This window comes from Manis pentadactyla, chromosome 7 (genome assembly GCF_030020395.1).
Source record: "Manis pentadactyla isolate mManPen7 chromosome 7, mManPen7.hap1, whole genome shotgun sequence".
Lineage (NCBI taxonomy): Eukaryota > Metazoa > Chordata > Mammalia > Pholidota > Manidae > Manis > Manis pentadactyla.
Window position 1 is genome coordinate 143,571,251 of NC_080025.1, and position 24,709 is coordinate 143,595,959.

At 45.3% G+C, this 24,709-nt stretch overlaps 2 protein-coding genes across 2 annotated transcripts; one reads left to right on the top strand and one right to left on the bottom strand.

Annotated features, from left to right (window-relative positions):
- Nucleotides 1-3,695: 3,695 nt before the first annotated feature.
- GIMAP6 (GTPase, IMAP family member 6) lies at nucleotides 3,696-9,720 on the bottom strand. The gene is made up of 3 exons (XM_036899611.2): nucleotides 9,435-9,720; nucleotides 6,592-6,676; nucleotides 3,696-5,740 (listed from the first exon to the last, which is right to left on the bottom strand). Exons 1-3 carry the CDS (start codon nucleotides 9,603-9,605, stop codon nucleotides 4,953-4,955), a joined length of 1,044 nt encoding a protein of 347 aa, XP_036755506.2. The 5' UTR covers nucleotides 9,606-9,720; the 3' UTR covers nucleotides 3,696-4,952.
- An 11,387-nt stretch (nucleotides 9,721-21,107) lies between these two features.
- On the top strand, nucleotides 21,108-22,393 carry LOC118919534 (GTPase IMAP family member 7-like). The gene is made up of 2 exons (XM_036899514.2): nucleotides 21,108-21,144; nucleotides 21,612-22,393. The coding sequence occupies exons 1-2, from the start codon at nucleotides 21,108-21,110 to the stop codon at nucleotides 22,358-22,360; spliced, it is 786 nt and encodes a 261-aa protein (XP_036755409.2). The 3' UTR covers nucleotides 22,361-22,393.
- The last annotated feature ends 2,316 nt before the right edge of the window (nucleotides 22,394-24,709 follow it).

Genomic DNA, 24,709 nt, shown 5'->3' on the forward strand with positions numbered 1-24,709 from the left:
TCCTTTGCACTTTAACCTTTGGCCCAAAGGAAAAAGAAGGAAAAGGAAAAGAGCTCTGCTTAGCCCACAGCCCTGCACAGAGCCTTGTTAATCATCAAAAGGAATTTTGCTCACAGGTTGAGCTTTCTGCAAACTGCTTCTTACCCGAAGCTTGCCTCCCCTGGGGAGACAGGGAAAAATATATGGAAATAATAATAGTCCTGTCAGGGATTTATAGGGACATTGTGACCAAACTTAGGTCTGCGAGAGTCAGTTAACTAAAGACACAGAGTTTCTCGCTCTCCTTGACCCTCCCTAGCGCCCACATGTCTGCAGACGTCAGTCACTCCCTGGCCTGCTCCCCTTCCCCAGCATAAAAGCAACTTGCAATCAACCCTGAGCTAAGATGGGGCTTTAGAACCTGAGTTTGCCACGTTCTCCGTCCACTGGCCTTTCGAGTAAAGTTGTTTTCCTTGCTTCTCAACTTACTGGCATGTCCTGCAGAATCTGGCATGAGCTTGGACTTGGTGACATCCTGTATGCCAGGATGTGCTGACATTCTCACCCCCTGAGACAGATCAGTCCCTCTGCCTTTCACGAGAAGCAGGTTATTTATGAAGTGTGGGCTCCAGACTTCTCCCTGCCAGGCAGTGGAGGAATGATCCCTTCCCCTTTACATGCCAGAGGGAAGATAGTGAGCTGGGTGCAGAAATGCTGCTGCTGCCTGCGAGGCTTTGAAAATCCTCTGGAGAGATGCTAAACCCTACCAAATGCTTGGTGTATGTGCTATTGTGGAAACCAGTAAGGGAACTGAATTTCAAGTCTACATGAAATGGGGTAAAACAGGACAGTGGCCTATGATTGATATAGGACCGGGAACCTGAGGAAGTGAGCTCAGAAAATTCCCCAAACGTGCAAGGGGGTTTTGGAACTCTCCGTGCTGTGGAAATGTAGCAGGAGCCAAGTCTCACTAGATCTCCAAGGGGTGGGGTAAAAATATTTAGTGGGTGCCTCCTGTATGCCAGGAACTTGGTACAAACGGTGAACGGTAAGAGTTCACTGCCCCCTGCTCCTGTGTCCTATGTATATGGTGCATGCATATACACAGTGTATAATGTATAGTGAGACAACAAATAATTAAAATACAAGGTAATAAAACTAGTATCTTGTCTTGGCCACACTTAGCATCCACTAGGTGTTAACTCCTATTTCGTGAGAGAGGAAACACTTCCAGGAGAAGGTCATGTATAAGGTGAAGCCTTACCTAAGAATTACTCAGCTGTGCTGAATCCTCTCTTGTGAACTTGGCACCGCTGATTCTCCCTCTGGGTTTGTTCCCTGCCTCCCAAGGAAGGAGCGTGGACTGACACTCTTGGCATCCCTTTCCAGCAGGGCCAGGTGGGAGTCTACCAGTGGGAGGCGCACCGGCGAGACTTGGAAAGTGGACCAGGCCTACCGCTGCCTGGAGGCTCCTGCTAACAGGCCAGTGCGTTTCATGCCGACGGCTGCCACTGAAAACCACCCAGTTCAGCACCTACTGAGCTTCCCAGACCCCCGCGTTCCCAGACCTCCCAGGCTCGGGCAGGCCTCTCAATCCTTAGATTGAAAATATATCCTACTTTTAATAATGCATAGGTTGGCTTCAGTTTTCCTAACAAATACTTTGTACGAGTGGAGGGAAATGAAATGTTTCTGGAATCAATCAAAGCAAAAAACGAAGTTGGAAAGAGCTGGTCCAGTAATTCTGGAACATAGCGTATGGGAGGCAGACCGGAACCTCGTGCAGGTGCTTCTATCACCAGGGTTTTGTGCCAAATATCTATTAAAATTCTCATCTGACAGGTTTAAAAGATTTTTAAAAACCTTGGCCATCTCTTTGATTTTTCTGCCCTGACTTTACATCTCTTCATAGATTTGGGAATATTTTAAGACATACTCAAAGTATTTTCTGGGAAGTGTCTTATATCACACTTCCATATAGCACTAAAGGAGAATATTTGCAATTTTTCAACTTTTAAATCAATTCATCTTTGATTTTATTAAAAAGGTCTTGTTTTCTATGGGCCACTGTTTGGTGGCTTACTGGGAGGTCTCCCATGTTTTGTGCACTTAAGAATTTTTTGTGTTTTCTGAAAATTTTCCATAACAAAGTCATGATTTCCTTCCATCTCTCCAATGAAGAGTATTTTTCATTTTTGTGCAATAATCCTAGCTGTTTTATAGCTGACCCAAGTTAAAAGCTCAGATCCTGTTAAAAGTGGCTTAGAATTATTTTGTGGCGGGGGAAAGGGGGGGACTGTAAGTCCAGAGACAGGAAATCCCAGGGCAAAATACCTCTAAAAACCGAAATCAGTCAAAGAGAAAAATAAAGTTTAAAACCTGTTTATTGCTTATAAAGTGCAGTCCAGCGATGTCTCTCCCCTCTGCTCCGGAAGAAGCAAGCAGTCAAGAGAGCCCCTCCCCTTAACCTCTCAGGTTCAGACACGCCCTCAGTTGCCCAGGTAATTACCCATTGACATGGAGATGAACTTCTCTCCACCCCTGAGGATATGCAAATATACCAAAGCCAGGCGAGATATTCTGGAAATACGACAATTTTACCCACAGGGACATTTAATTCTGACTCCTGTTACTAGTTTTATCAATTCTGTTTTTGGTTGTTGAGAGGAAACATTTTATCAGCTTTTGCTGTTGTGGGCAACTGCTGACATCTCTGACCAGTTCTTTCACCCTTTGAGGAAGATGTCCCCACCCCCGCAGTGGAGATTAGAGTTCTCTGTGGTGCCTGCCCATATTTGGTCTCTCGTTGGTGCCTTTAAGCAATTATTTAAAAATTATTATTATTTTGTACTTTCTACAGAGTTTATCAGTTTATTACAGGAGGACTGGGAGCTAGAAACCTTCCCTAAGACTTGTAACAGCTGCTTAAACCTACCAAAGAGGAGAACTTAGTACTTACTGGGCTTTTTTAATCGCCCTCGTATTTTCATGCTTTGCTCCAGTGTAGAGATAGTTTTCAAAAATAGCAAATTCTGAAGTTGGGTACTTTCACAGCCTTGGCCAAGGCCACCTCTCCCCTCCTCACCCTACCTCGTCCCCACCCACACCACTTCTTTCTTCCTGGTAGGCAGACCGTGGAGTTTCCAGAACACTCCTGACCTGCCTTCTCCGATCCCTGAGGTGAGGGGGTGTCGGCAATGGGGCCGCATGGATCCTCCTGAAATGTGGGAGGCATCTTCCCTGATGTTTAGCAGTAAGAGAGAGAAAACACCATATGTGATATAATTGAAAGAATATATTTGAGAATTTATAGAACTTTAGAATTTTAAATGAATGACATATTTTGAGTGACTTCCCATTTATAGTCATTAAATGGGTGTCATTTGATCAAATGTTTGTATTTTCTATTTTGATATTAATTAAGCTAACAGGGTTAACACAACAACACCTAAATTAAAGAAATTTACTTTCTTACCCTAATGCCCAGGCAAATGATTTTAGCTTTTATTCAATAGCTCTGAAGTTGCAAGTCTGTTCCCTTAGAAATGAGATGGCCTTGAGTCACTTATCCTTGAAATAGTTACCACTTCTCCCAAACTGAATACATAAATGCGAGACAATTCCAGAGTGAACGCCAATAAGGTTCTTCTGAGAATTAAACAAGTAACATAGGAGAACAAATGCCTGAGAATAACAAAGGAAATCATAATCAAAACCAATGATCAAATAAATGTTTTATTGACATAGGAGTGGACAGGCAGAAGGGAAAGAACCGCCCTGTTTCCAGCACTGGGAGGTCCCCTGGGAGCGTCCGGAACCCCACAGAAGCCGAGGGGCATCCTGCTCACTTCTGATCCTTGCGTGCATGAGCAGCCCTTCAGAAAGACGCCCGCCCGCGTGCTGCTGAGTTCTCCCCACACCCAGGCAGGCTGCCCCCTGTGGTGTTTGTCATTCAACTGCTTCCTTTGCGGGTTCCCTTTCTTCTCTGCCTCCCTCCATTCTGTACCCCCAAATACTTTTCTGGAGAACCATTCACACCTCCAGACACTCACCCCCCAACACACACACACCAGCTTCTCACTACCAAGCAGGAAGGGAAGGGGTGGCAGGTAAGGCTGAGGCATTTCGAACGCTGGAAGGCATCATAGTGGGAGGGGGTGCGGCAGGTGTATAGTCCCCCTCATCTCAGGGCCGGAAGGAAGTGCTCCTTTTTGGTCCAAGTCCACTTGGCACCTCTGGGGCCTCCACGTCCTGGAGCTGGTCTGGGGCCCACCCTCTTGACCAGGCCTGGCTTCTGGGGTACCGGTGCCTCTCTTTCCTCATCCATCCTACCAGGAAGTTCCCAGGGGGATTCAACGACCTCTTCCAAGATTGAATAAAAAGGCTGCTTCTGCATTGCTCCTTGGTTCCTCCTCAGCAGCCCAGCATCTCTGTCCTTTCCTCAGACCGCAGATCATTTGCTCTGTGCTGACCCACTGCACCCTGCACCCAGCTCACACGTCAAGGCCTTTCGGCCTCACTCCTTCCAGGCCGGGCTATGGCCCGAGAGGTGGGATGTTGCCCGGTCAATGTCCCACTCTGTTTCGCTGCGTCAGCGTCTAATGGGTGAGTCCAGCGACCAGGACGCTGTGGGCTTCCTGTGGAAGAATGAGGCACAGGCCTGCCCTCAGAAAGCTCTGGTTCTGTCAGAGTGAGGATAAGGCCCTCAAGAAATGAAATGCCAACTGAGAAATGAGGTTCCACAGGAGACGGGCATGGGGAGCGCCTGCCTGTTCTGGAAGGCGTGAGGAAGGGCCCGGATGGAGCTGGGAACTCTGGCACCCGCACTCCTCTGGCCGCATCGGACACTGGCCGGAGGCCGGGATGGTCTGCACCCCATGGGGTGGAGAGGGCAAGTGAGCAGCTGGAAGCTGGGCACAGGGCCTGAGGGAGGCTCGCAGGCAACAGCGAGCCTCCTGAAGTGCAGCAGATGCTCAGACGAGCGCCCTCCCCAGGGGCCGTCGGTGCGTTTCCTCCGACTCCTTCTGGACCTGGCGCAGGCCCTCCCGCCAGGGCTGCTCACTGAGCGCTTCCTCCCAGCCTGGCCCCTCGGCCGCGGGCCGTGCCTGCAGGCCTTTGGGCCGCGCGATTTGCTGGGAGTACAGGTAAGCCCTGTTGCTGTAACACTGGCCCTCGTTCTCCCACAGGACCCCCTCAATTTTCTCCATGAGCTCCTGGAGCTGGGCCTCCTGCCGCACGCCCTGCGCCCTGTTGTCGAAGCCGCAGTGGCGCCGTGCGCAGACCACGTCCAGCCAGGCCAGCTCCCAGTTGTCCGTCTCCCGCAAGTACTGGTCCAGGGAGCCCCCACCCAGGTCTTCCTTCCGGGTGAACACCAGGATGGTGTAGGCCAGGATGCCCACCCCGAAGGCCTCCTGCAGGCGCCAGACCACCGCCTGGTCCTCTGCTGTGAAGCGGCCCAGCTGCGTCACCAGGAGCACCGCGTGGGGCCCCGGGGAGGAGAAGGCGATGGCCTCACTGATGCCGCCAGCTGCCACTTCCAGCGGGACATGGGGGGACAAAATATCGGGGGTGTCGATCACCTCGAGTTCCTTCCCAGCCCAGCGTCGCCTTCCTTTCTGGAGGGCCCTGGTCACTGGTCTGGTGCTGAGCCTGGACTCGAACTCGCGCCTGCCGAGGATGCTGTTCCCTGTCGCGCTTTTACCACTTCCGGTTTTCCCCACCAGGAGGAGCCTCAGTCTCTTTGGGGTCAGTTCTCTCAGGCCTGGAAGCATTGGGAGAAAGCAGAGGGAGTTGGGGCTGCAGACCATGCACTCACTGCTTTCAGCCTCACCAGAGGCTGCCCTGGGGGTGCTCCTTGACCTCAGGGCCTGGTTGGGGTTGCGGGGAAAGCCTAGCACCTGCACCAGCACTACCCCCCGACAGTATCCCTGGCCCACGTCCTTTCTCCCACGGGCCCAGGCCACTGAAATTCACAGAGAAAAGCATTCTGTTAAAAGACAGAATGCATCACACATCATTTCTTCTGGCCAGGAACACGGATGGATTCCCAGCGTTCCTAAATATTGTCCCCAGGTTAGATGACAGAGTTGAGCCTGTGAATGTTAAGCACCTGAGCCTGATGTGGGGGCTTCTGACGGAAAAGAACTGCTTGAGAAGGCCGAGCCCAGTTGTGAAGAAGTGGCCCGGCCCAGCCTGCTTGTTCAGCCCCGTGACCCGGGAACTCTCACATCTGAACTCGCCACGGGGCCACGCAGGGTCTGTGGGCTCCCAAGCCACAGGCTAAAGTGAGTTATTTTGCCACACCCACCATGAGCACATTCTTTCCCAGGAAACCGAGAATGAGCAAGGCCCCTCCACTTGGGCCCGGGACAGACCCTCAGTAGGGGGGGGCCACTGGTGCTCTCTCTTGCCTCCTTTCGCCCGGCATGCCTTTCGGGGGCCTTTTCCCTCTTTTTTGGCTGGCGTAAAGAAAGGCCCCAGCCTGAGAGCCCTCGGGTGGCAGCCTGGGCGGCGAGGCCCCGATGCGGCAGAGCCTCTCACAGCGCGCACCCCGCCCGTCAGACGTCCCCGTCCACATGCGCTCAAGCTCCCTCTGCTAGAAAGTAGTTTTACCTCCCAGCACATCTTGTTTAGGATCCCGACGAGGCGCTTCTGGGGGATTCGCCTGGATAATTTGTTCATTTTCTTCTTCCTTCATCTAGAGAAAATAATATGTCTTACTGGTGGTTCAACCAAGTTTTAAGAGGCATTTGACTTTTTATTGAAGGATAGTTGATATACAATATATATTGTATTGGTCTCAAGTATACAACATAGTGATTCCACAATTATCTACATTATTAAATGCTCACCCCAATTAGTATCATTACTGCCAACATAGAAAGATGTCACAGTATAATTAACTATATTCTCTATGCTGTACTGTCATCCCCCTAATTTATGTTCTAATTGAGATTTTGTGAAGGGACACCTGACTTGTGCATTTTTTGCATCTATTAGGAGGGGAGCAGATTAATCAAAGTGGGGAGGCAGGGCCTTAGACACCCTAGCTCCTTTAGAGACCCTATTTGTACTCTTTCCCTCCTTCTCTGCACTGTGGTCTTATTTTGAGTTTTCATGGGAGCTTTGTACCTTTCTGCACTGCCTGGAACTTACTGCTCAGTGGTGGGCTAGACCCACATGTGCGTTTCACTTCATGAGGAGCAGAGCCCAGGGCTGCGGCTGCTGCCTTCTGGGTTGGAAGCCCTCTCACAGGAAGGCTGTTCAGACAGGTTCCAAGGCAGCATGCAGGTGGGCGCAGGGTCCCTGAGTTTTGCTCCCCTCCATCTCACTCCTGTCACCTTGGCTGGCCCTGTCACTGTCTTCATTAAGCCACCCCCTTCTCTCTAAAGGACGAGTGAGATGGCATTGGTGAATACTACCCTGGTGTCCACTGAGGTGTAAGGACGTCCAGACATAAGACCCCCCAGAGAGATTAGGGAGTCTACAGTTCGCAGAGATAGAAGCACTAACCTCCCTGCTCCAGAAGCCCCTTTACTAGGTAAAATACTGTGTCCTTTCTGGATGTTGCTGACCAGGTCTGGATGAAATTGTTCACCCGACCTGGTCACTTATTAAGAGATTTCATGGAGAAAGGTACGACTGGCTTGCCACCTGTGGAATGGGTGGCCTTTGGGTGGTCAAAGGGTCCCGGAGCTGTTCTGTGAGGGGAGAGCAGAGCGAATCTGATACTGTGTGTCCAGCATGTGTCTGGGGGACAAGAATGGAAGCTACGGTGAGAGTCTGGCTTGGAGGTGGGGGTCCAGGCTTGACCTCTGGGGAGGACTCAGCAGTAGGGATTGCGGAGGGTGCCAGGGTGCTGGGGTGCACAACACCCTCCACCCAGGACCCTTCACCATGAGGGGCAGTGTCCTGCTGCGAGCCAGGGTCCTTAGTGCTTATTTCATGGCCATAGTTAGGACGGCGACACTGCTTGGGCCTCAGTGTCCCCATAAGTGTCAATACCCCAATAAGTGTCAATAGATATTCCTGAGAACTTCCCCTATAAGTACCCAACACCTTATGACATTTTCTAGAGCAACTCCTCCTTGTCCTCTTTACAAAGTAAGGCCTTGTCACCCCAGCTGGGAACTACTGTCAGCCTTCTGATGAGAGAATAATGCATCTCTGCTTTGGTCGGTACTGCTTTGCAGACTAACATAGTTCCCTGTCCTGTTACATCTGCTTGATCTCTGTGGGACTGGGAAGCACATGGCAGGCCCAGGACTGTTTTGCAGAACGCCAAGGACACCCGGAGATACTCACAGTCAGCTGGGTGTCTCCGTATGAAGGCTCCAGTGTGGGGGAAGCCTGGCCATGGGGTGGAGGGCCCCAACACACAGACTCCCCATGGCCCCACATCCTTGGAAGGTTGTCATACTTTAACCTAGCAAACTCCTGCCATCCCCCCAAACCCAGGAGCTGGCCAGAGGGGGCCAGCGTGGCTGTGCTGTGTGGTCATTGGCTTTATCCCCTCTATCAGCTCTAAGATGCTAGGCTGAGAATGCATACGGTCCGGTAAGGTTTGGTGACCGTCCTGGAGGAGAGAGTGACCAGGTCGGGTGAACAATTTCATCCAGACCTGGTCAGCAACATCCAGAAAGGACACAGTATTTTACCTAGTAAAGGGGCTTCTGGAGCAGGGAGGTTAGTGCTTCTATCTCTGCGAACTGTAGACTCCCTAATCTCTCTGGGGGGGTCTTATGTCTGGGCGTCCTTACACCTCAGTGGACACCAGGGTAGTATTCACCAATGCCATCTCACTCGTCCTTTAGAGAGAAGGGGGTGGCTTAATGAAGACAGTGACAGGGCCAGCCAAGGTGACAGGAGTGAGATGGAGGGGAGCAAAACTCAGGGACCCTGCGCCCACCTGCATGCTGCCTTGGAACCTGTCTGAACAGCCTTCCCGTGAGAGGGCTTCCAACCCAGAAGGCAGCGGCCGCAGCCCTGGGCTCTGCTCCTCATGAAGTGAAACGCACATGTGGGTCTAGCCCACCACTGAGCAGTAAGTTCCAGGCAGTGCAGAAAGGTATAAAGCTCCCCTGACTCCTTTGCCCCAGCTCTCTGTTACACCACAAATGCACATACCCACAACACACACTCACAGACATACAGGCATACACATACATGTACAAGATACACACATCGCACAAACGTAGCACTCACAGACACACTCACAAATACACAGACACGTTCACACACAACCTCCACACAAACACACACACCTCCTCTCACATACATATACTCACAAGCACAACACATACATACACACATGTAAACGTACATATTCAACACATACAATACACATGTGAGGTCACACATGAACATAACACATGCAATCATACATACACACACAACACACACACACACAAATATACATATACAACATACACACACACACACACCCTCAGACTTACCACCTTGCCGGCTGTTGGACAAGAGGAATGGCCAGGTTTCCTGTCTCCCGGCGCCATGTGCTCTCTGGAATTCTTTGTTTCTCCTTTCAGGGCGGGCACATTGTAGGCTTTTGGGGGTGTTGAATAAAGAAAGTAGGAGAAAGCATCCCAGGCATAACACAGAGATTTCATTGCTTATATTTTTCTGCAAAATGTGATCCGAAAGCTCAAGAGCTCAAGTCAAGAGCTGTCCTGAATGAGCAGCTGTACCCCGTGAGCCGAAGGAAACAGGAAATGGGTAGGAACGCCCCAGGCAACCTCCTGATTCAGAAAGCCACGTGTTCACATTTTGTTTGCAATCTTGTTATATAACCAGAAAAAACAAGAACGTATCATTAAAATTTTTATCCTGAACTAAGATAACTAGAACTCAGAGGCTTAAAATAAAGCACAGATCCTTCAGAAAATTTTCTGCCACGCAAATGATCTCCTGCCTTTTTTTTACTGATCTCTTTTTTTTGAGAATTACCTGCTTTCTACATAGATGCCTTCCCTCTTGTGACAGACATTCGTTGTCTCTTTTCTTCCCTATTTCCTCCTTCCTTTAAGAACCAGGCCTTTGGACTTGACTGGAAACATCAGCTCTTCCTGAGTACTGAGCCGCACGTCTTCAGATCGAACTGTGCCAAGAGCGCTCCAGGGTCTCTAGTTTGCTGATGTAGAGGTTGGGACCTGTCACTTCCAGAATTAAATGAGCCAATTCTTTATAATATATTGTGTGAACCAACTGTTTATAATAAATCTCTCCCTTTCTCTCTCTCGCAAAGGCGTTCTTATGGTTTTGTGCTCTTATGAACTCTTTGCTTCTGCTTCTGAGACCGACACATTGTAGGCTTTTGGGGGCCTTGAATGGAATGGAAGATGTAGAGGAAAGCATCCCATGCATATGAACACACAGAGGACATTGCAATCATTATACACACACACACACACACATATATATGTATACACCCTAGTCAGGGTAGGCTTAGACTAAGTGATAGTTGTCTAGGTCCGAAGATCTAGACATTAATTTCCTATTAAAGAGAAATGCCAGGTTTTCGGCAGCACAGTCACAAAGCAGGATATAAGGGGCACTACTAAGAAAAGGCCAGCCCCTTCCCACAGATGTTTATGTGTACAATCTGTTATTGCTGATGACAGGTGCAATGCTGTGCAGCTGATCTCTGGAGCTCATCCATCTTGCTTAACTGAAACTTTGTGCCCATTGGTTAGTCATGCTGCTGTGTTACCTCCTTCCCCCAGCCTCTGGCAATCACCCTTCCATTCATTAATTCTATGAATTTGGCTAGTCATACATAAAAAGAATCATGCAGTTTTTGTCTTTCTGTGACTGGTTTATTTCACTTAGCACCAAAGCCTCGAGGTTCACCCATGTTGTTGCATATTGCAGAATTTCTTTCTTTTTCATGGCTGAATAATGTTCCATCGTAGGTAGATACCACATTTCCTTTATCCATTCACCTGTTGATGGACATTCAGGTTGCTTGCACACCTTGGCTATATAGAATAGTGCTGCAATGTACATGGAAATGCTAATATCTCTCTGAGATCCTGATTTCAATGTTTTGGATAAATGCCTAGCGGTAGAATTGCTAGATCATTTAGTACTTTTATTTTTAATTTTTTGAGGCACTTCTAAACTGTTTAGTTGGTAGATCTCATCTTAAGTGTTCCTACTTGTGGGTAAAATTATAATTTATCCAGAATATCTCACCTGGCTTTAGTACATCTGCATATCAAACAGCGCTCAAGGCTGGAGAGAAGTATGGCTTTAGTGCATTTGCATCATTCCTCAGGGGTGGAGAGAAGTTCATCTCCATATCAGTGGGTAATTACCTGGGCAAGGAGGGCTTATCTGTACCTGAGAGGTGAGGGGAGGGCTGGTTTTTGCTTCTGCTGGAGCAGGAAAGAGAGATGACCCAGGACTGCAGTTTGTGAGCAATAAATGGATTTTAAATTTTATTTCTCCCTTTGACTGATTTTGGTTTTTAGAAGTATTTTGCCCCAGGATTTCCTTTCCTCAGACTCACATCTGGCGTAGTTGACAGGATTCCTCTGAACCGAAAAACTGCCATAATGGGTGCGACCTTTGGGAGGGCTGCCCCTAGACATGATGGGAAGAAGTGGCACTCACACCAAGGGACACGTTTCTATACTCGTGTGGTCGTGGAGGTGCCACCACTGCTGCTGACCGCGCTGACCCCAGCCAATGGCCCGAGCCTAAGGCAACTGCTTCTGCCACTGCTGTTCCTTCTGCTGCCAGCTGGAGCCTGGTCACAACTATGGAAAGGAGCAGAGGTCTGGTACATCTTGATAGAGAAGCAACTGGCTGCTGTGTACCATGCCTTGCTGGCTATGGAGCCCATCGCTGGAAAAGCTCCGACCAAGGTCATAATTACCTATCCCATTACGGGGTGGGTAAGAGACTGGACTCAAAGGCCACGGAGTGGTGTGGCACAGACACTTACCGTACATCATGTGACTGGCCAATTGCCTTTGGCATCCCAGGGAATGGTGAAGCAGACGCATTGGCCCAGGTGTGCTGGCCAGAAGGAAAGCCTGCCTCTGATGTGGCCAAATGACTACATCAGCATTTGATGCATGTGGGGCAAAAGACAATGTGGGCTGTAGCCTGTCGGTGGGGCTTGTCACTGACCTTTGAAGAAGTCACCTGATCCCAGAAGGAATGCCCTGCACATTGTGCAGATCAGCAAACCACCAAGAGAGGCCTAGAGTGTGTCTTTGCAGCCTACGGCCAGTCACCGGTGGTTGAGAGCAATCAAGGCACCCACTTTATTGGACATACATTGCAAAAATGGGTGCAGCAATTAGGAATAAAATGGACATGGCCTTGGACATTTCAACACATGGATCAGTGATGGCTGGCTCTTCTGGCACCTTGGGGAAAAGGCTTGGAAGCTGGCCTCCTGTGTATTCCTAGAATAACAGCAAAGTGGCCCCCCACAATCACAGTTATTTGCTTCTACAATCCTTGTGTCCTGGATGCGCCCCCCTGGCTGCAGATGCCTTGTGATGGCTGAAATGGATGAGCTTTGGACTTAATCTGCATGGGACTTTGAACCTAGCTGAATCCTCTGGCTTGAGAATTACCATGATTGTATTGCTGTTGTCAAGAAAAAAAATGCTTAAAGAGAGGCTTGACTTTGTCTCATGTTTGGTAAAAGCTTTGTGAGTAATCTAGCATGGTTGTTAGGAATGAGTAAACAAATGTAGAAACATATTGTGTGCTTAGTGAGAGATTGTGCTGTAAAGTACATTTACTTAATCTGCATAGGCTGAATCCTCTGGCTTGAGGATTATCATGATTTTATTACTGTTGCTATTATATGTCATTAGTTTGGTCGGAAGAAGGGGAACGAGTAAATTGTAAGGTGAGATTTCTGGAGGGGTGGCTTGTGGGTAAAATTGTAATTTATCCAGAATATATCACCTGGCTTTAGTACATCTGCATATCAACAGGCGCTCAAGGGTGGAGAGAAGTATGGCTTTAGTGCATTTACATCATTCCTCAGGGGTGTAGAGAAGTTCATCTCCATATCAATGGGTAATTACCTGGGCAAGGAGGGCTTATCTGTACCTAAGAGGTGAGGGAAAGGCCAGTTTTTGCATCTGCTGGAGCAGGAAATAGAGATGGCCTGGGACTGCAGTTTGTGAGCAATAAACGGATTTTAAACTTTATTTCTCCCTTTGACTGATTTTGGTTTTTAGAAGTATTTTGCCCTGGGATTTCCTTTCCCCGGACTCACACTACCACAGTAAAATAAAAAATTTAAAAACATAATGTAGTAGTTTTGTCAATGTCCATAGAACCATAAGACTGAAAGACAAACAGATCAAAATACTATATAAGAGAAAAGAGAAAATAACAAGATGGGAAAAAAACCTAACACATCAACAGGACAAACTGCCACCCTAAAAATGAAAAAGGGAAGAAGTAAGCAAGTCATATGCGCACATGTATATACACATGCATCTCTGTGTGTGTGTATATGTATATGTATATGATATGAATACATTAAATGGAACCCAACTCACAGGAGAACATAGCTCAAAGGAGACAACATCCTCAGAAGTGCTTTACACTACGAAACACTACAATAAGAACACAAACTCAAGTTCTCCCCAGGAAAACTACCTGCACTGATACTTTTCCTTAAGTTTGAAGAAAAATACATTTGCTCCCTCTGACACCTCTGACCACAGGTAGTTCAGATTGGCTAGAACCACAGAAGATACATTTTGCATTCTATCTAAGAAAAAGAAAATATTTCCCAGTAATTTGATTGGTGCTTCAGTTTTGCCCAGTTGAAACCTTTTTTTCCATGTACTAGTTGTACTATTGAGATTTCCAGAGTTAATTAATTTGGGTTATACAGTTTTGGCTTTTCATTTTAAAAACATTTTTTTAGCATTTTACTTTACTTTCCAGCTCCATTGAGGTACAATTGACAAAAACTATACATATTTAAGACGTGCAACCTGATGATTTGATACAAGCATACACTGTGAAATATTCACCACAATCAAGTTAATTAATATATCCACCACCTTACATGGTTACCATTTTCTTTTCTTTCCTTTTTGTGGTGAGAACACTGTTGCTGGCATTTACACTGTTTCCAGGTTTTTGCTATTCTGAGTATCACCATTATAAACATTACCTTTTGTTGAATACAAGTGCACATTTCTGTTGGTTGTGTATCTAAAGGTAGAATTGTTGGATATTCACTGTGTAATAGTCTGGTGTCCTGGATATCTGAGTATATAAAAATATATATATGTGATATATATATAAACACAGAGTTTATATATATAATATATTTTAACTGAATATATATGAACACAAAGTTTCCCAAACTGAGTATGTATAAACATAGAGTTTTCCAAGCTGAATATATATAAACACAGTTTTCCAAATTGGATATATAAACACAAAGAGTTTTCCAAAGTGGTTCTCCCAACTGTCATTTTCACTAAACATTATGTGAGGGTTCTGTTTGCCCCACATCCTTAGAAGTTTCTTGAAACGTTCTTTATACAGATTTTTTTACACAATTTTGGAGTTTAATCTTGGTCATTTTGCTTTTTGTTATTTAAAAAATCAGATGTTATATCTAACTGGCTATTATTTGATTGTCAGTCAATTTTTATGGTTTTTATTTAGTTTTGCACCAATCAACTTAATAAATTCTCTTTTGTTTATAGTAGCTTATCAGCATACTCTCTTGATTTTCCCAGATACATAACCATAACATCTACAAATAAAAACTCCACATCCACCTTTAGATTTTTTATGCATGCGATTTTTTTGTCTTTTATGGTTTTAATGTATATTTCCTCCAGAAAAACATTTAAAATAGGTTAAACCTCCAATCCTCCATTAAATCTCCAAAATGTTTATTGAAATCTTTTTGTTACTCCCTGAGAAACTTTTTGTTCCCGCTTTTCACAGCAGTTCCAGAGAAAAGAGATGGGATGAGGCCTTCAAGTAACTGTTAAGAAGTCTCAAGGCCGGAGCACAGAGGAGAAAAAGACCGTCAAAAAGTGAGGAGAAACAGGCCGGAAGTGAACATATCGTTTATGTCACAAAAAGTGGGGAGGGAGAGGAAAAGCTAAAAAGAAAAAGAAATTGGGATGATCACAGTCCAGGGACAGAGACCCACCACGAGGGTGATATTTAACCCGAAAATCCTGCTCCCGGCCTCCACTCCTGCTGCCACATGGAAGGGCTCCAGGATGAAGGTTGTGAGTTAAAATGGAAGGAGCCACAAGGCCCAACTCCAGGGAAGAAGGCTTCTCAGGCAAACCTGCCTCCCTCTGCAGCCTTTCTCTCAGAAGGAGGTCCTCTAGGCCTAACCACGGAGAGAGAATCAGATTCCAGAGAACTGGTGACTCTGCAGGAGTCGGTGAGGTTGACGAGAAAAGCCTAGAACCTAGTCTAGGGCCTTCCTGTCCAGACCCAGCCCAGCACGTCACATCACAGCAAGGGCGCTGGTCCCTTGAAGAATGAGACATGGGGCGGGAGTCATATCTACTAGCGGGAGGGGTCAGCTGTTCTGAAGGAGCAACACCACCTGTAAACACAGCTGAATCTAAGCCGCGGTGGGCCTCTAGGTCACTCCATTATGTTTGGTCTGTGGTTTTCTTACATTTCAATGGCATTTGATGGCACTGCCTTTTAACACAGTGGCTGCTGTGCTCTAGGCAACTAAGAGACCTTTGGAGAAACCATCCTATAAAAGCCTCCTGACAACCCTGCAATGTCAGTTTTATTGTTAGTTTTATTTTCCTAGCAGAGGGAACTGAATCTCAAGGAACTTAAGGAATTTTCTAGAAGTGGTAGATCTGGGATCAGAGTGGAAGGGCTGTCCTTTTCTGAAGCGTAAGCCTTTTTCACTTTGCAGCCTTCCTTTTAGCTGGAAGTCCTCTAGGTCTTCTAAGAACCACTTGAGAAAGTTTTAAAATGATCATTTTGCTGACTATGCCTCCTTTTGGCTTCCCAATTTGAAAGAGAGAGAAAAAAAGACCCGAGGAACATGTAACCTCCTCATTGCTTTTCCTGATCGCAGGCTTGCGATCAGCTCATGTTTCTGGAAAGAGCGTGCACTGTCTTCCCTGCCCTCCCCTGGTCTGTCTGTGACCCGATGTAAACTGAAATGTAGAACCGTGGGCCTGGGAAGGAATGGAGAGCAGGCTGCCATGTGCAGTGAGTGGTTCCAAGTGAGCGGGGCAGCCAGACCGACTTTGAACTGGATCGCTCTCTGCCCAGTTACCTATTAGCAAAGTGACTTCGAGCTAGTTTCTCAGCATTTTTGAGCCGTGGCTTCCTTACCTATAAAATTAGAAAAATGATTACACCTTCACTCTAGAGTATTTATATGGAGTAAACATACCTATGCAATATGCCTATCAGAGTACCTGGAATATAGTATGTACTCAGTAGTGGTTACAAAGACATACACATAATCTTAAACCTTTTAATATGGACCATTTCAGGCATTTATGGAAGATAGCATCATAACAAACCCCCATATATCTGTCCCCAAGCTCCAAAAATGATCAACTCCTGGCCATTCATGTTTCATGTATATCCCAACCCACTTCCCATCCTACCCCTGGATTATTTTGAAGAAAATACTAAACATCATGTAATTTCATCTGTAAATATTTTAGTATGAAAATTTAAAAGATAAAAATTATTTTTAAAAGACATAGCCACAATACCAAAGGTATACAAATGTCCTATCAACAGTGTTTAGATTTCATGGATTATCTCATAATTTATTTTGTTGGAATAAGGATGTAAAAAAAAAAAAACAGGAAGTCCAACGAAGTGATCCAGGTCATTTTATGCATTTCCTGCCCTGAACTTTGTTTGAATCAGTCATTTCTCCAAGAGTCCCTGGTTTCTTCTGGCAGGAGGCGGTGTTGATGACCGCCGTCTGGGCGTGTCTAACGAGCCGTCAAAGGCACTCTTCATTTCTGTTACACTGTTCTTTGCAAGCATGTCTTCTTGGCTCTTTCTTAGGATGTCCGTCTCTCTGCTTACATTGCCCAGTTGTTCTTGCGTGCTGTTTACTTCATCCGTTAGCGCCCTTAGCATATGAGTCATAGTTTGAGATTCCTGGTCTGATAATTCCAACATCCCTCCCACATCAGGTTCTGATGCTTGCTGTCTCTTCAAAGTATGCTTTTTGCCTTTAGTATGCCTTACAGTGTATTCTTGATAGCCGGACATGATGTATTACCGGATAAAAGGAGCTGCTACGAAAGATAAGCCTTCAGCAATGTGATGGCAGGGTGTGGGGAAGAAGTGTCCTACAGTCCCATGCTTACGGCTCAGCGTCAGTCACCCTGTGCCTCTGGACTGCAAACTTCACGTGGGCCTCTCAATTTTTGTGTCCCCCCTTCACTGGGACAGGGTGGCTCCAGGGGGATGAGCTGGGCATTTCCCTTCTGCTATAGGGAAGGCTTGGAGCTGACTAGAGTTGGGTATCTCCTTCCCCAGGTCACTTAGGCTGTGATAAAACCCCAGCAGGTCAGCTCTGGCTAACTAGCTCCTCCTGAGGACAGGCCTTGTTGAGGAGAGCAGAGCGCTCTGGCGTATTTCAGAATGGGTCCCTTTCTCCTCCCCATGCTGGAAGCACCAGGGGATTTCTTTTCTGATATACTGGGGGAACCTGGTTGATCTCCTAGCCGTAAAACTCACTAAAGTGTGGGAGATCCTCCCCCACAACTAGGTCCCCTGCAAATTATTGACCCTTGGAGTTGTCCACACGGGGCCTCCCGCAGTTGGTCATTACCGTTCAGGACTTCCTGCCTGGCCCTGGCTCCCACGGTGGGCTCTGCACTAGCAAGCGGGACACGTGGTATTTGTCTGTCTGGCTCTGCACGCTGGCGTCAGCCGTGTGCCCTGTTCGTGTTCTCACAGGGATCTCTTAGGGATCCCAGAGCTGTTGATTTTTCAGTCTGTTCAGCCTTTTGCTGGCTATTGGGATGGAGTGGTGACTTCTAAGCTCCTTACATGTGCAACTGGAGACTGGAGGTCAAATTTACCAGTTTTATTCCATATGGCATTTGTATTTTGAGTTAAATTTAGGAAAGTTTTCCTCACTCAGGTTTTGAAAGAATTTGCCTGTTTTCTTCTAATGTCATATGGTTTCATTTTTTAATAATTTTTAAATTGAAATATGGTTTCTATACAATACAGTATTGGTTTCAGATGAACAACTTAGTGATTCGTCAATTATAAACATTGTTAAATGCTCACATGGTAGGTATAGTTACCATCTGTCACCATACAAAGATATTACAGTATTATTAATTATATTCCCTGCGCTATATTCCGTCCCTGTGACTAAATTATTTCATAGTTTGAAGTTTGTACCTCTTAATCCATTTCACCTATTTCACCTGTCCTCTCGCCCCCCTCCTATGGTAATCAACAGCCTGTTCATTGTGTACATGAGTCTATTTCAGTTTTGCTTGTTTGATTCACTTGTTTTGTTTTTCAGATTCCACATAAAGTGTAACCACATGGCATTCATCTTTCTCTGCTGACTTACTTTACTGAGCATAATACCCTCTAGGTCCATCATGTTATCACAAATGGCAAGATCTCTCTTTTTTATGGCTGAATAATATTCCATTGTGTATATGTACCACATCTTCTTTATCCATTCATCTACTGATGGATATATTTAGGCTGCTTTCATATCTTAGCAATTGTAAAATAATGCTGGAACAAACATAGGGTGCGTATATCTTTTCAAATTAATGATTTTTCTTCAGGTAGATTCCCAGAAGGAATTGATGGGTGTACGGAATTTCTATTTTAAGTTTCCTGAGAAACCTCCATACTGCTTTCGATAGTGTCTGCACTAACTTGCACTCCCACTGGCAGTGTAGGAGAGTGCCCTTTTCTCCACATCCTTGCCAACAATTATTATTTCTTGTCTTATTGATACCAGCCATTCTGACTGGTGTGAAGTGATACCTTGCTGTGGTTTTGATTTGCATTTCCCTGATGATTAGTGATGTTGAACATCTTTCCATGTGTCTGTTGGCCATCTGTATGTCTTTTTTGGAAAAATGTCTATTCAGGTCCTCTGCCCCTTTTTTAATCAGATCATTTGTTTTTTTGGTGTTTAGTTATGAGTTCTTTTATTTTTCTTTTGGTATCATTAGTATACAATTACATGAGCAACATTGTGGTTACTAGATTTCCCCCATTATCAAGTCCTCACCTCATACCCCATTACAGTCACTGTCCATCCGCATAGTAAGATGCTATAGAGTCACTACTTGTCTTCTCAGTGCTATACTGTCTTCCCCGTGCCCCCACCCCTGCTACATTATGTGCACTAATCGTAATGACCTTTATTCCCCTTCTCTCTCCCTTCCAACCCCTCCCCACTCACAGTCCCTTTCCCTTTGGCAACTCTTAGTTCAGTCTTGGGTTCTGTGAGTCTGCTGCTGTTTTGTTCCTTCAGTTTTTGCTTTGTTCTTATACTCCACAGATGAGTGAAATCATTTGATACTTGTCTTTCTCTGCCTGGCTTATTTCACTGAGCATAATATCCTCCAGCTCCATCCATGTTGTTGCAAATAGTAGGATTTGTTTTCTTCTTATGGCTGAATAATACTCCATTGTGTATATGTACCACCTCTTCTTTATCCATTCATCTACTGATGGACACTTAGGTTGCTTCCATTTCTTGGCTATTGTAAATAGTGCTGTAATAAACATAGGGGTGCATATGTCTTTTTCAAACTGGGCTCCTGCATTCTTAGGGTAAATTCCTAGGAGTAGAATTCCTGGGTCAAATGGTATTTCTATTTTTAGTTTTTTGAGGAACCTCTATATTGCTTTCCACAGTGGTTGAACTAGTTTACAGTCCCACCAGCAGTGTAGGAGGGTTCCCCTTTCTCCATATCCTCGCCAGCATTTGTTGTTCCTATTCTTTTCTATGTTGGCCATCCTAATTGGTGTGAGGTGATAACTCATTGTGGCTTTAATTTGCATTTCCCTGATAATTAGTGATATGGAGCATCTTTTCATGTGAGGTTATGAGTTCCTCATACATTTTGAATATTAGCCCCTTATCAGATACATCATTTGTAAATGTATTCTCCAGTACAGCAGTTTGCCTAATTGTTTTGTTCATGGCTCCCTTTACTGGCAGCTTTTTAGTTTTATGTCGTCCCACTTGTTTATTTTTGCTTTTGTTTCCCTTGCCTGGGGAGACATATCCAGAAAATAACTTATAATGTTGATGTTCAAGAGTTAACTGCGTATGTTTTCTTCTAGGAGTTTTGTGGTTTCAGGTCTTATATTTAGGTCTTTAATCTATTTTGAGTTTATTTTTGTGTATGGTGTAAGGCAGTAATCCAGCTTCCTTCTTTTGCATGTAGCTGTCCTGTTTTCCCAAAAGCATTTATTAAAGAGACTGTCTTTTCCCCAGTGTATATTCTTGCCTCCTTTGTCATAGATTAAGTGACCATACAGGCTGGTTTTATTTCTGGGCTCTCTATTCTGTCCCATTGGTCTATGTGTCTGTTTTTGTGTCAATACTATACTGTGCTGATTACTGTAGCTTTATAGTATAGTTTGAAACCAGGGAGCATGATACCTCCAGCTTTGTTCTTCTTTCTCAGGATTGCTTTGGCTATTCTGGGTCTTCTGTGGTTCCATATGAATTTTAGGATTATTTGCTCTAGTTCAGTGAAAAATGTCAATGGAGCCCTTCAGCTGATTTCTGTAGTATATCTTCCCTGGTCATTGGTCTATTTCAATTTTATATCTTCCCTGGGTTCAATATTACTAAGTTGTATTTACCTATATGTAATTTAAAATTTGGATATTGGCTGATCTATTCTCTCACCCAATATAAGATATGCTGTAATGTTGAGCCAGATGTACATTAAACTCACTTCAAACACTTTATATTCCTATAAGGGACCCATTATTATTTCTAAATATTGGAGTATTTTTCAAATAATGACATCAAATTTATCTTCCTTTTCCTGTGCAGCTTGAGAAAATAGGAAAATAACTCAGCTCTGTATACCATATACAGATTTAAAGACAGCTTTCACATCTCTCACCAAATGGCTCCTTCCTTCCATGACGAGTCCCCACGTGTGGGTCAGCCACATAAAATGAAATACACTTGTGCTGTTTCCTCCATCCTGGTCAGACAGCCTTCTGCGTCTAATGCTTCTAATGAGCACTTTCACAGGATGAAGTGCCAGTTGCTTCCACCAGGAAACCTCAGATTAAATATCTTAAAAAACCAAACTTGGATCGGTTCCAGAACAAAACATACATTACACAAATGGAAAAAAAGATAGTAAAAAAAACCAGATTTTGAAAGTGTCAACACTGCTTTCACCCCAGGAACAGAAGAGAGGAATGCAATGGAAACTAGAAGACGATGCTGGGGAGAGAGCCCTAAGTGAAATCAAACTTCACCTGGCTGAGAAGACCTGGGATGATTCATGAACTCAGGCGGGCAAGGAATTAAGAGGCCTTGGGCATGGGTTCAACTCTATCTAAATAAACTTTTTCCTTTTATTTATAAACTATAGTTAAGCGGCCTACAGTCCAAATAGGAACATGGCAGAGGATCGTTCTGGTGGGGAAAACGGGAAGTGGGAAAAGCGCAACAGCAAACACCATCCTTGGGAAAGAAGTATTTCCTTCCAGAATTGCTGCCCAGGCCGTCACCCAGCACTGTCAGAAAGCATCGCGGGAGTGGAAGGGGAGGAACCTTCTTGTTGTGGACACCCCAGGGCTCTTCGACACCAAGGAGACCCTGAAAACCACGTGCAAGGAAATCAGCCAGTGCGTCATCTCCTCCTGCCCCGGGCCCCACGCCATCATCATGGTTCTGCAGCTGGGCCGCTACACGCCAGAAGAGCAGAAAACCGTGGCACTGATCAAGAGCGTCTTCGGCAGGCCAGCCATGAAGCACATGGTCATCTTGTTCACCCGCAAAGATGATTTGGGGGATCAGAGCCTGCGTGACTTTATAGCAGGTGGGGACGTGAAGCTCAGGAGCATCCTCAAGGAGTGCGGGAACCGCTTCTGTGCCTTCAGCAACAGAGCAGGCGACGCTGAGAAGGAAGCTCAAGTGCAGGAGCTGGTAGAGCTGATAGAGAAAACGGTGCAGAACAACGGAGGGGCTTACTTCTCTGACGCCATCTACAAGCACGTGGAGGAGAGGCTGAGACGCCAGGCTGAAGACCTGAAGAAAATCTACGCTGAACAATTAGAAGAGGAGAGTCAAAAAGTGGAAGAGGAGGGCGCTCAGGTGCCCAAGAAGAGTATATGCCAGAAAAGAGGAGAAAATAGATGCTAAACATGAAATATGATGAAAAGCTAAGACACGTAAGGGAGGAGGCCAAGAACATCTTTAGCCAAATTTTTGATAGAATTAAGAAGTTGCTTTTTAAAGTATGTCATTTGTTCACACCCTGCTGATAGGAATATATAATTGCTACAACCATTTTGGAAAACAATTTGGCAGTTTCCTACAAAGTTAAACATGTACAGCTGAGCAATCCTACTCTTACATATTTATCCAAGAGAAGTTATATATAATATATATAATAAATATATTATTTTCATATATAAACATATATGTATATATATTTATACATAAATGTTTATAACACTTGTATCCATAATAGCCCCAGAGTAAAAACAACCTACATTTCTAACACTGGGTAAATGGACAAATTATGCTGCAGTCAGACACTGGAATCCTACTCTGCAATAAAAATGAACTATTGAGACACTCAGCAACATCAATGAATCTCAAAATAATTATGCTAAGTAAAAGAAGCCAGGTAAAAAAGGATACATGTTGTATGATTTATGGGCCTTGGTTTATATGCTACACTAAGGTAGGCAAAACTCACCAACAGTAATAGAAACCGTAGCAGTGGTTGCCTGGCATCAACGTGGCATTGGGGCACCAGGAAACTGTCCTGGGGAGATGGAAATGTTCTATCTCATAAGTGGGCAGTGGTTACATGGGTATACACTTTTATCAAGTCATCAACCTTTGTGCTTAAAATATTTGAATTGTATTATATGTAAATTACATCTCAATAAAGTTGATTCTTTTAAACTTTAAAATGAATAAATAAAAGTATGGCATTTGTTCAATAAGTCTTTTTTTTCCTCGATTTACTAAATGATTTGCTAAGAATCACCCCAGCTCCCTCCCTACTCTTGTCCATGCCTGCCCGCCTGCACACACGCCAACACATTTAAAAGATTATAAAATCCCTCTGTGTGAGCAATAATTCACTGTACATGGTTTAAAGACTCAAATGTACAGAATTTCTGGGCCAAAGAGAAGCGTGTCTTCTGTGTCAACACCACAGTGCATCACGTGACCCCTCGTGAGCATTTTGTGACTGGCAGTGAGGCGTCAGATTCCTTCAGCAGCAGCATGTTGTGGTTTGTGGAGATCTGCAGCTGGATCAAGTCTCTTATTTTGCTCCTTCTCTTCCCTTTCCTAGGTGCTAACTTAAAATTCCCCTGACTTTAAATTAAATGGCTTCTGTGTGGATAGGCCCTTTCCCCTGCAGAGGCAGCCTGTACCCTCCTCCTCTGTCCTTCTCTTGCCCTGCCAGGCCAACCTAGTAGGACCACACCAGTGGGTCCCTTGCCCGCTGACTGTCACCTGTGCTCCTTCATGGGGAGGCCAAGCAGACCTGTGGGAATGAGACTCAGGTGTTTTCCCTCCACCACCCATCTCTGCCTGGCGGTAGCTGACTAGCCGTTACCCTCACCCAGAGGCCCAGCCGCAGGCGCCAGCAGCTCTCACAGCGAGAAAGCACCAGTGTAGGAAACTTTCCATGCCAAGCCTGTCGTGTGTCTGCAGTTTCCAAGGATCATGACTTGATCTGCAAACGAATTTTATTTTTCAAAAATGCCCCATTCTGGGTAACTACGCTAAATAGACAAGCTGTAAGAGGCAGCCATGAAATTTTCATGGACTAATTTTCTTTGGGGCTGCTGACTCCAAAGGCAATGATACTGGAAGAGATCTAGACATATTGTGAAAAGGAGAGCGTGTTGGAATGAGCACCTTAGTTCAGAGGGGGCAAATTTCAGCAACAGCAAGAATTTGACTCTCCAAAAAAGGGTGTTAAAATAATTGTTGAATATGGATGTATATTCCCTGTTTTGTTCTTAAAATACTGGTCTTTACAATAAACAGGTCTATACCTGTGGAAATATTTAAAGGAATCAAATATTGAAAGGATATAATTTGGGAAACAGCAAGAAAATATTTCTTCCCATGGAAATAACAATGCCATTGCTCTCCCTGGCATCTGAAATTCTATGGCTTTATTTATCTTCATTATCTGTTCATCTGTTATTTTCAATCTATTGGCATAACTTTTCATAGAATTTGCTTTAAAACACTAAATGTCCTTTGAATATAGAGTTATATTTCTGTTTTTTTATGCCTAGCATTTTATTGTGTTCATTCTTTTCTATTTTGATCAGTATTAGCAGAACATTATTAAGGGTGTCCACGGGCAAGAACTTGTAAAGTGAGATCGGCTGGTCTTGAGCGTGGATCCTCTTCTTTGGACCACCCGACGGCATCCCAGCCCCACGGTCTAGCCAGTGCTAGCCTTTCTCGGGTGCGTGGCCCCTGGACCTCCTCTCACTGCCTCAGTCCCTG

What these genes read in the sequence shown, in the direction of transcription:
- GIMAP6 (XM_036899611.2), bottom strand. Translation starts at nt 9,605, where the DNA reads ATGAAATCTCTGTGTTATGCCTGGGATGCTTTCTCCTACTTTCTTTAT. An exon ending in GTCCAACAGCCGGCAAGGTG is followed by an intron (nt 6,677 to 9,434) that starts GTAAGTCTGAGG and finishes TATTTTCTCTAG; the next exon opens with ATGAAGGAAGAAGAAAATGA. An exon ending in TAAACAAGATGTGCTGGGAG is followed by an intron (nt 5,741 to 6,591) that starts GTAAAACTACTT and finishes CAATGCTTCCAG; the next exon opens with GCCTGAGAGAACTGACCCCA.
- LOC118919534 (XM_036899514.2), top strand. Translation starts at nt 21,108, where the DNA reads ATGGCTCCTTCCTTCCATGACGAGTCCCCACGTGTGG. An exon ending in TGACGAGTCCCCACGTGTGG is followed by an intron (nt 21,145 to 21,611) that starts GTCAGCCACATA and finishes CAGTCCAAATAG; the next exon opens with GAACATGGCAGAGGATCGTT.